Source organism: Carassius carassius, chromosome 9, assembly GCF_963082965.1.
Source record: "Carassius carassius chromosome 9, fCarCar2.1, whole genome shotgun sequence".
NCBI classification, from domain to species: Eukaryota; Metazoa; Chordata; class Actinopteri; order Cypriniformes; family Cyprinidae; genus Carassius; species Carassius carassius.
In genome coordinates, this window is record NC_081763.1 from 21690342 (window position 1) to 21702412 (window position 12071).

At 33.4% G+C, this 12071-nt stretch overlaps 1 protein-coding gene across 1 annotated transcript; it reads right to left on the minus strand.

Annotated features, from left to right (window-relative positions):
- Positions 1–1767: 1767 nt before the first annotated feature.
- Positions 1768–8417, minus strand: LOC132149294 (receptor activity-modifying protein 1-like). Its single transcript, XM_059558421.1, has 6 exons — positions 8295–8417; positions 6777–6841; positions 6621–6678; positions 2734–2763; positions 2366–2534; positions 1768–2276 (listed from the first exon to the last, which is right to left on the minus strand). Exons 1-6 carry the CDS (start codon positions 8347–8349, stop codon positions 2027–2029), a joined length of 627 nt encoding a protein of 208 aa, XP_059414404.1. The 5' UTR covers positions 8350–8417; the 3' UTR covers positions 1768–2026.
- Between the last annotated feature and the right edge of the window lie 3654 nt (positions 8418–12071).

Genomic DNA, 12071 nt, shown 5'->3' on the forward strand with positions numbered 1-12071 from the left:
ACTCTTAAAGTGAGAACAAAGAGAACAATCTGCAAACATACACTTTACAAAAACTTCTCAATTTTCTCTTGTAAGACTCATCCTTCATTACCAATTACTGTAATTATATATATATATATATATATATATATATATATATATATATATATATATATATATATATATATATATATATATATATATACTTTACAGACCAAAAGTTTGGAAACATTACTATTTTTAATGTTTTTGAAATAATTTTCTTCTGCTCATCAAGCCTGCATTTATTTGATCAAAAATACAGAAAAGAAATATAATATTGTGATATATTATTACAATTTAAAATAATTGTTTTTAAATTTATTATACTTTAAATTATCATTTATTTCTGTGATGCAAAGCTGAATTTTTAGGATCATTATCACATGATCCTTTAGAAATCATTCTAATATGATGATTCATTATCAAAGTTGGAAACAGTTCTGCTGCTTAATATTTTTTCAGAACATGTGATACTTTTTTAGGATACTTTGATGAATAAAAAGGAAAAAAAAAAGAAGCTATTTTTTTAAAATATAAATATTTTGTAATAACAATATACACTACTGGTCAGTAATTTGGGGTCAGTAATTTTTTTTTTCTTTTATTTTTTAAATAAAATCAATACTTTTATTCAGCAAGGATGTGTTAAATTGATAAAAAGTGATAGTAAAGAAAATATATTATTAGAATATATATTATTAGAATTTTTTTTTATTTTGAATAAATGCAATAAATTCTTTTTAACCTTTTATTCATCAAATATATTAGACAGCAGAACTGTTTCCAACACTCATAATAAATCAGAATATTAGAATGATTTCTAAATGATCATGTGATAGACTGGATGTTACATGTGACACTGAAGGCTGGAGTAATGATGCTGAAAATTCAGCTTTGCATCACAGGAATAAATTATTTTTTAAAAGTATATTCAAATTGAAAACTATTATTTTAAGTTGTAATAATATTTCACAATATTACTGTTTTTTCTGTATTTTTTATCAAATAAATTCAGGCTTGATGAGCAGAAGAATCTTCTTTCAAAAACATTAAAAATAGTAATGTTTCCAAACTTTTGGTCTGTACTGTATATATATATATATATATAAAATAAAAACTAATGCCAATCTCTTTCATGTGACTACATTTATACAGTAATTATATTGTGAGTAAAGTACAATGCAGTTCTGTGTGAGGGGCACAGTAAAATTAAAATGAACATTTGCTGACATTCCCTTCCCTCTTAAATGTTTTCTTATCAGAGACATGTGCATGTCATTAACTTACATAAATAAACAGATATTTAATAAGCTGCCTATTGAAAAGGGTGACTTTCAGTCGGCTTTGTTTTGTCGTGCATTCAGATTGATTCTTATACGCTTAATTCCTCAATAGCTGTAATAATACATTTTAAAAGTCAATCGTTATGACTTGTGTCACAATAGAAATGAAATCACAAAGACGTTATTCTCGCAGTCAGCTACACAGCTCTTGTCACTTAACTAACAACAAAATCTGCATTAAAATATGGGTTAAAGATTTCTTACAGTGCATAAAGTGGACACTCAAATTAGTTTGTGATTATGCATTGTTGTTTTGTACATTTGGTTATGTACACAATTCTTCTGAATGCTTCAAATAAACCTTTTTTTTCCATTGCCATTTCACATTTCAGTGGATTATGTATTTACATCCCGAAGACAACCAAACCTATATGTGCAAGTTGGAGATAATAATGCTGTGAAATATCTGTACTGTACATTTGCTGCAGGTTAATGATAAATACATACAACCAACAATTATTCCACTGAAGTACAGTAACATTTTCCAGTCAGAGGTCACACCTAGAACAAATTAATCTCCATCCTGGTTTAGTTGAACCTGGAGACCATTCACTGGGGAGTGGTTGGGCCAGGACATTATCCCAGAGTGGGATACGATCCCAAATGAAGAAGAGACAGAGCAGAAGGATGCATACAAAATCTTCTTGCACCTGGAATTTTCTCTAGGACCTCCTGTCTCCATTTTTAGTCTTGAGAACAACTAGCACCACCATAACAGGGATTAGGCATATGGGGGTCATGACAAGGGCCAAGATAATGCTGGGAGGGGGGTCCTTCAGTGCCTCTGAGGGGCATTCTTGAAAATAGGTGGTGTGGATATTCACAAATATGTGTTCAACAAACTGATTCGGCCAGGGAATCAGCAGACAGTCAGCAACAGACTCCGTACACACAGTGAAATTGTTGTATGCACTGCCAGAGAGACATATGGAGAAAGATAGTCACCAATTGCTATCAATACAGTATTATATAGTATTTGATAATGAATCCTTAGAATGTACCTTTTTATTTTTTCCAGGGAACACCAGTCGGTACTGTTCATAGACATCATAGCAAAATCAAAATGATATTGACACCAAACCACCAGCACTTCATAGCATTCTTGGGTTCTCAAGGAATTGCTCACACAAATTGTACAGTATGGGTCACAGGTGCTCATGTTAGCACAGCCTGGGATGTAAACGAAATGAAATAAATAATGAACTTTGATATAAGTCAATGTGAATAATACTGTTATGCATAATGGAGTTTATATATATATATATATATATATATATATATATATATATATATATATATATATATATATATATATATATTGTCACAGTTAAGCAAATAGTAATTATATTAGCTTAGCTCATTAACTTACCAAATGTTCCTCCATCTCCATAGCCAGGTTCTAAAAAATATAAGTACTGTAAATAAATACATACATAAAATATACACATGTAAATGTATGCAGAACGTGCATATAATATGTCCAAACATTCAGCAATGAGACCCGCTTTGGTTGATAAAAAATAATAACAATTACAATAAATATAACCAAATATAAAAAGGACAAAAATCATAACATATATTATTCATCTTATTAGATCGTTTGTGATGTTGGTAATCTGCATTCTTGAAAGCACAGATTTGTCATGCACTGTAGGCTACATTGTCTAATGCAGTTTAAATGAAAGCTAAAGTTGTCTACCGACGCACACACACAGACACACAATAACTTACCACAGAGAACAGACAGAAAGACGCCAAAGAAGCTGAACGATACCCTCATATCAGAGCAAACGAGCGCTGGCGAGCTGCTCTCAACCCACCGCTGAATGTTCCTGAACTTTTGCACCGAAGAAAGCTAGGCATAACAGGAAACACGACGGGTGGAAGCGTGATGCGCCGTCAACACACGAGGAATCACGGTTACCAGATGTTCAGAAATCTGCTAACCGAGAACGCTTTAATTTTCCCACGTATAGTGCTCCACCTCTCTCTCTCTCTCTCTCTCTCTCTCTCTCTCTCTCTCTCTCTCAGTCTTCAACAGAAAAAAAGTTTAATAACTTTCCACAGATTTTTAGACGCGCCATAAATACAATCCATTAATTTGTCATAACTTAGGCTAAATATTAAATAAACATGTGTATTTACAAAAAGTGTATGAGATAAATTAAAGTATTCAGCTTCACTTAAGTAATTCACTTAAACGAAGTCATTCGTTCAGGAATCGGACCAGGGCCGCTGCTGGCCCAATGGGTGCCCTAAGCAGAATGGTATTATTGTGCCCCCTCCTTTAAAAAAATAAAAAAATAAAATCCTTAAAACCAAAACCCTTATAAGGGGTTAAAATAGAACTTTAATAAGCATAAAAGAAAATAAATAAATTGTAATTAAATTGTATTATTTATAAATTAAAATTGTAGCTATAGACAGTTACCTATGACTATGATTTTATTAATACCATTGTCTGATTTATTTTATAGTCTCATGCATTCAGAAATCACACAAAATAAAATTAAGCAGTTTTACTATAATAAATCCATGGTTAATTTGGGTAAGGGTTGTGATGTCCACATGTTTTGTTGAAGAAATTATTGAGGCTGTAGCATTTCCACCACAAAAAGGTCGCCAAAATTTTAAATTAAGTGGGAATTTGAATTAAATGTTTGGTCAATATTAAACAAGGATTTGATCGTCCTGTAAGTGTAACAACAGCAATTATCAGGCCTTTGGTGCCCTTTACAGGCATTTATAATAATGCAAACTGTTTATTTTGTTATTACATTATCTATTTTAACAGTGTTATTCAATGAAACCACATGATTATTATTAATTAACCAATCATTACTGCCTCATTGTTTTTATGAAATACCTTTTAAGTCATGAAAGAAAACTATAATTTTAAGTCAGATGCATTGTTGTTGGTAGTGAAATTATTACATTTTAACATTTAAACACGTTACTAACGTCAACGGTCAAAAATGTTTTACAGGATTATGAACATAGCTACCTGAAAGTAATGAACGGGATTCATCTTTTTTATTTTCTCTGTGCCTAACTGCACTGATGTCTTTTCCCTGATATAGCCTAGTTGTCCATTAATTATGATGATCATTTGTATTCGGCTGTAAACACGAGACGAGAGCCAGCGTGAGTGCAGATCCAGAATGGTGCATCATGTGTGCTTATACTGTCTACTGTGTTCATCATAAAATGCATTTTTCATAATTTTATATAAATATATATGTTTAGATTTTTTTATGTAACCTGTATGTAAGCTATATGTTAATATTAATATAGAATTAAAGTTTTTATTTTTGAGCAACAGGGATGGTGCCCCACCCCAGGAGCTGGTGCCCTACGCAAACTTCACTCTGTGTATAGGGAGCGGCGGTACTGAATCGGACAACACTATCACTCATTATTTAAAAAAAAAATGGACACTTTGAAACCAGTTTTCAAAAGTTTGTGTTTTCAGGGCTCCAAAGGGGGTAATGCAGGCCCCCTTTGCAGGATGTGTAAACACATCCTTAGAGACACAATTTATGACAATGGTGTCACCCACATGTGTAGTACACGTTCAGTCTATAGGCATGCACAAGTTCTTAACAGCATTTTTAGTCATTTTATGAGATCCATGTCAGTGGATCATTTTGAAAATGCCGTCACCCATACACAAAACCTTGCATGTTTGCAAAAAAAGCATGTTTGAGAAAAGTTCACTAAGCTTCACTAAAGTCCTTCAGTATTTTTGTTTAAATGGAACCGTTGCTGTATAAGAACCGGTTCTCAGTTCTAGACCTGACTCTTGATATTGTAAAGCACTGTTGTGCTTAAAGATTGCTGTTTCCCCGAGGCGCGGATCTTTTCTGGGCTGAGCACACCCAGGCCAGATGCACATCTGCAAACGGGTCTTCCCCTTGAAAAAACACTCCATTTCTCTCAGGTTGATGCCTCGTCGGCTCAGTGGTTCTGATTTATTTGTGTTTTCGCATCTGTTTCCAAACAGGAAACATAAGTGAACATTTAAGGGTAGAGCAGGGCGGCTTGATGGAATGGACACTTTTAAGAAAAACTGGGTCGTATTAAGCAGATTAAGTTTGTGAAACGATATAATCAGAGTTTGCCATCTGTGCTGGAAGGGCTGCACTTTTGGTTTGAGTCCAGCTGTGATTGAAACAAACTCTCAGCTCACTCACTTCAAAGGAAGAGAAAGAAGTGAATCCAGGGCCGAGGGAGGACTGGAACAGTTTATGTAACACTTAGGCTTGTGGATCTCATGTTGACCATGTGAGATTGTCTTCAACCAGTACCAGTAGATTAAGTCTACAAAATAGCATTTAGAGCAGTATTCATGTTTTGAAAAGTCTTGATTTTTTTTTAAATCAATTTTCTTTGATTAGATGAGTTTAAGAAATCAGAATTTCCTATAACCTTATAGACCAGTCCGGTTAGAAGTCATATTGAATGTAACATTGAAGAAAACGAGGCTGTAAGGGATAGACTTAAAGTCAATGGGACACACTTTGTAAAGGCCCCATGTCATATAATTTTTGCTTGCTCACAACATTCAATTAAATTTTTAACACTTTTTTATTTGGAAACATTTTTAACACTTTTTTAGCTGAAGTAACAGTTTGATTAAAGTACAATCCACTGAACACAATACCCCTGAAGAGAGATCCACCAATCAAATAACTCATAAATTACCATAACTCATTACCATTGAAACAAGAACTCTCTCCCATGAAGCATTGAAAATGGCTTAAGTCAATCGCTCTACAATATCAAACATCCTATATATTTTAAACAATAGTTTTATAATTTATAATATTTCATATATTTGAACAATGCAGACTTTGTTTCTGTCTTTGGCTCCTAACAACAGGCCAGTCTAAATCTCCCCAGTGCCCATGTGTTTATTCAAATCTCAAACTGAAGCAGTTTGTTTATTCTTTGTTCCAGAGACTCTCCCATGCATGTAAATATTAGAAGAAAGAGTGATCGAAAGTGTCAACAAAATCTCTCACCACAATGTAGAACTGCAACACAATATTCTTTTCAACATTATCAACAACTTTGTAGCAGTAACCTTTCAAAGCACTGATTGTCTGCTGTTTATTGTTGAGGTGCTCAGTGAGCACTCAATTGAAGCCATACACCCAAAACAACCTCACAGTCGGGTTTATTTGGACATAGAACTAAAAAATAAAATAAAATTAGCAGACATGTCTATCATATTTACACAGCTGTATCACTCACCTGCTCTGGTGTATGTGGTGGTTTGTACTTCTGTTGGCATGGTTGATGCAGTCTGTCTCTAGAGCACAGAAGAAAAATAAATATTCATGAGATAAAGAGGGTATTTTACAAAAATACATTTTAGAGCAAATAGAAATCCATCTTAACACAACTTACCACAGTTTGTCTCTGTTCGTTTGGTACCAGGGTCTGCAGAGTCGAGACCATTAGACAAAGACAGACTATCATGAACAAAAAACAAAAAACAGTGGATTACACACATGAATCACATGTATTCAGAAACATTATTTGTCATTATAAAACAGCAAATTCCAGCAGTTTGGGGAAAATTGACAGGCATGGAAAAAGATTCAGGAAGGGAGGAGATGGAACATCCTCCCTTTGTCCTGACCAGTTGTATCATGACAGTCATTTCCTCAGAAACTTTCCAACTTATTTATATATACCATTTAGTAACTTAAAGCATTGTTTTAAAGAAGTTAGCAGTATAATTTACATGATATCCCATCAAATCTTCTTGATGGTCATGAAGGCTATAAAGTTTATATTATATTCTATAATATTCTATTATATTCTATTATATTATGTGACCTTGGACCACAAAACCAGTCATAAGGGTCAATTTTATAGATATATACAAGATTTATACATAAAGCTGAAAAAATTATACATAAAGCTTTCCTTTGATGTTTGTTAGGATAGAACAATATTTGGCCGAGATACAACTATTTGAAAATCTGGAATCTTAGGGTGCAAAAAAAAAACAACAACAGAAAAAAACAATTAAATATATTGAGAAAATTTCTCATATTACTAATGATAATACATTTGATAATACATAGATATATTTGAGCTAGGATATTTACAAAATATCTTCATGGAACATGATCTTTACGATTCTGGCATAAAAGAAAAATCGATAATTTTGACCCATACAATGTTTTTTTGGCTGTTGCTAAAACTATACCCCAGTGACTTAAGACATATGTGAACATGGACCACAAAACCAGGTTTAAGTGTAAATTTTTTGAAAGTTGAGATTTATACATCATCTGAAAGCTGAATAAATAATCTTTCCATTGATGTATGGTTTATTAGGATCGGACAATATTTGGTCGAGATTCGACTATTTGAAAATCTGGAATCTGAGGGTGAAAAAAAAAATCTGAATAACTGAGTGAGAAAATAACCTTTGAAGTTGTCCAAATGAATTCTTAGCAATGCATATTACTAATAAAAAAAGTTTTGATATGTTTATGGTAGGAAATTTACAAAATATCTTCATGGAACATGATCTTTTTTTTTATATCCTAATGACCCATACAATGTTTTTTTGGCTATTGCTACAAATATACCCCAGCGACTTAAGACTGGTTTTGTGGTTCAGGGTCACATATTATATAATATTATTTAATAGATGATAATAGAACTAATAATAGATTATTAATTATATTTCAATTAAATTATGGCACTTATTAGTATTCAGAATAGTATTCTGAATGATCGATTAGGAAAAAGTGCAACTACAACTGAAAAAATATTGAAGATAGCTAATAGAGTGAGTTTTTATTCGGTCTTTGCACATTTACAAGCATTTTCTTCTGGAGATTGCCTCTGATTTTAAGTCTCAAGCACAATAAACCAAAATTGTATTCTAAAGATTCAGATACTCACCCCAAAACAGAAGAGCCCCTACTGGTTTTGAAGCAGGTAAAGATATGTGTGCCATTACGCTTTAATCCTGTGGTAGTTCTGTCCTCCTCAGCATGTACTGTATGAAATTTTCAACAGGAAGACTCTATTAAAACAACAGGATGTGCTCATTTCCTTCAAGGGGTGGTGGATTCACAAATGGAGAGGCAGTCAAGATAGGGCAGGCTGTATGACATATCCCAATATTGCCTTATTTAGATAGATAGATTATCTATCTATCTATCTATCTATCTATCTATCTATCTATCTATCTATCTATCTATCTATCTATCTATCTATCTATCTATCTATCTGTATGTCTGTCTATTTGTCTGTCGTATTGTTGTATGAAATCTATTGTATTTGCTTCTAAGGATTTTTAAGTATTGCTTTGTTTTTTAATAATTCCAGATTATTCAAATCATTAATAATAACACATTTTATGTCTGCCAAACTTTTCTGGCTCTGACAAACATGTCAACTGATACATATATATACTATAGTGAAGTATGAGCACATAGAAAATCTGTGTTTGTCACTGCACACTTTTGTTTAACAGCACTTTTATTGTATGTTTTTTCTCTAACACTCAATCAATGTGAGTAGGAAAGTCTGAATGGACTGTGACCTTTTTTTTTTTAATCAACAGAGCATGAACCAAATTTTGCTTTTAGTTTGGCTCATTTGTTTATCATGTGTATATATACGATGTGATGTATAATGTTTTGGTAGAAGACCAAATGGCATACACTCAGAACTGAGGAAACAGTTCTGCTATATAACAGTTCTGAGGATGCTTTTCTACATGGTTGTTTACATATATTTCACTTATTAATTCCATTGTTAAATATTTATTATCAATTATGTAAAATCCCAATATAGAGTGCATTCAAAATCCCAAACTTGCATGTTATTCTGCAACAACAACCAAATTAATATACATGTGTAATGTAGAATAATTACATTGTAAATAAGACATTTCTTTAAAATATCACACCAGAACTGACTTCTGTGGTAGGTCTCACAGTGTTTATTATCATAGAGTTGAGTATGCAGGCTCATTCCAAACAGACCGTTTCTTTTCATGTTTCTGGCAGGGATTCTGTTAACCTCATCTGGCCATACAGGGGGTCTTACCCAAGGTGCTTTGAAAAGTGAACTGTGCTGCAGAGAGGAAGGGAGAGATAACGACTGATGACAAATCCACCCCTGAGCATTGGCTCAGAGGAGTGTTTCCCCTCACTATTGACGTACACAGAGCTACACCATTGCCATTGACGCATGTACACTATGACCACCACTGGTGTGCACTCAGTTCAGCTCAGGAGTGATGCAAGAGCAGAAAGTTTCATTCCCTTAGTTTCTGCACACACACACACACACACACACGTTTGTTTTTGTGAAAAGTGGGTACATCCCATAGGCGTAATAGTTTTTATACTGTACAAACTGTATTTTCTATGCCCTTACACCAACCCTACACCTAACCCTAACCCTCACAGGACACTTTGTGCATTTTCACTTTCTCAAAAAAACTAATTCTGTATGATTTATAAGCGTTTTGAAAAATGGGGACATGGGTTATGTCCTCATAAGTCACTCTCTCTTTGTGATACCTTTGTTATACCCATGTCATTAAACACAGTTGTGTCCTAATATGTCACAGAAACAAGAGCACACACTCTCACAGCCACAGTTGTGTAAGTCAACGTCATCTGGCGATTCCCCCTCTCCCACTCAGCTGGGCTTGGTCTGGTGCCTGGTGAAGTTCTGAGGGCCCAAATTACTTCCACATTTGATTCACATTATTAAGGAGAGGCTTGTTTTCCACCCTTAATTGGTTTGCTCTGTTTGTAAAACAGATTAAGTTAGAGGGAAAACACAGGGTTTATTTAGCAGTTTGGTACACCTCAATTTCGCAGAACTGGAGTTCAAAATGGCACAATAAGTACAATTATATATTTTTACAGTATTTTACAATGATAAACAACAGAAAGGCTGATTATAATTAAGATCACATAAAAAAAATCCATAGGAAGACACATGCTGCTCATGTTTGTGAACAGAAAATGTGCTCAGATTGTCGATGAATGAATGCAATGTGGTCTATTCTTTTAAGTCAGTTCTTTTAATGAATCATTCAAAAAGAATCACAGTCTCAGGAGTTAAGTCTGAATCCCTTAGACAAATAATGAATTAACTGAATCCAGCAGTTTGACAACTGAATCTTACTCAGCTTCCATGTCAGTCTCTCTGTTAATAATAATCTGGTCTTAAATTAATTTGGCTTTTGTTTGTTTTTTATTATTTTCTTCTGATAAAAGTTTTAAGTGAGACCTAGCCAACATTTTTAAAAATAGAATTTTTTTTTTTTTTTTTTTTTTACAGGAATCTTTCCATTGTACAAATGGTTATGCATAGTAGAAAAGGCTTCTTAGCTGAAAGTCTTTTTGGGGGGTTGGTGATGCCGTATGATACTTATATGGCATCACGGCGAAAAACCCCTTTTGGAATCTTTAATTTTAAGATTGTAACCTCAGAGCAAAATGACAATCCCTCAGTAACCTACACACCACCTGATACTAATTTTTATTTGACATGCCAAAACCAACATCCAGGGTTTACACTGCACATAATTAAAAACTTTCCACAGATAAGACCTCCCTTTTATGTCTATCTTTCTGCCTGTGTTTGCTTCTATTGTGTGGTCCAAGATAAACACTGGACTGGCCTAAGAAAACCCTGTTAGGATGGGCCCATTACTGGGATAAGGGTGTGAGGAAAAATTGTGTTACCACTCCATCTATCACATACTGGAGTGCTGAGCAATACCCCCTCAACTCTATAGACAGAAGAAGCTGAAACACCTGCACGTAGCCAGTCTTTAACCAAGCCTGCATAATCTCAAACTAACACACACAATGTCAATATGAGAAAACAGAAGACAAAAAATCTGGTGAAATTCAGATACAGTAGACAAAACAGTACCCAACAAAAAATAAAGTTGTTCATTATAATAGTTTACACATGTCAGAACATTTTCCTTGTCGGTTACAGGGATAGTCCACCCAAACATTAAAATTGTATCATCATTTACTCACCCTTATGTCATTCCAAATCTGTGTTTTTTCTTTTTTTCTGCAAATACTAAAGAAGTAATTATGAAGAATGTTGTAACCAAAGTTTAGTTTACCGTTGACTTCCATTGTACAAAAGCACTGAGACATTTTTCATAACATCTTATTTTATGTTCCACGGAATAAAATAAAGTTATATAGATTTGGAGTGATATGAGAGTGGGTAAATAATGAGCCAGTTTTCAGTTTTTGTGACCTTGTCTACATATATACTGTCTTTTTATGTTTAATTAAAAAAAAATCCTTAAGCTATTACTCTTATGAAACCAATAAACCAAATATAAGTTCCATGTTCATGCAACACGACTGAATTTTTTTTTCTTTAAGAACCTACAGTGTCAATGAATACTTTAGGATGGTTATCTAAAAAAATGTAAATTAAAGTCTCTTATGTTGCTCCAAACATGCTTGTGAAGAGACGACATTCACTTTCATTGCATATTTCTTTCAGAACAAGATCTGCCTAATATCTCATTTTATGTGCTTCACGAAAGAAAGAAAGCCCAAAAATTTTGGAGCAACTTGAGTTAGACATTTTACTTTTGGGTAAACCGTCTCTTTAAAAAAAAATTTTTTTAAAAAAGGAAAGAAATAAAAAAATAACTAGGACTGAGGTGTAAAT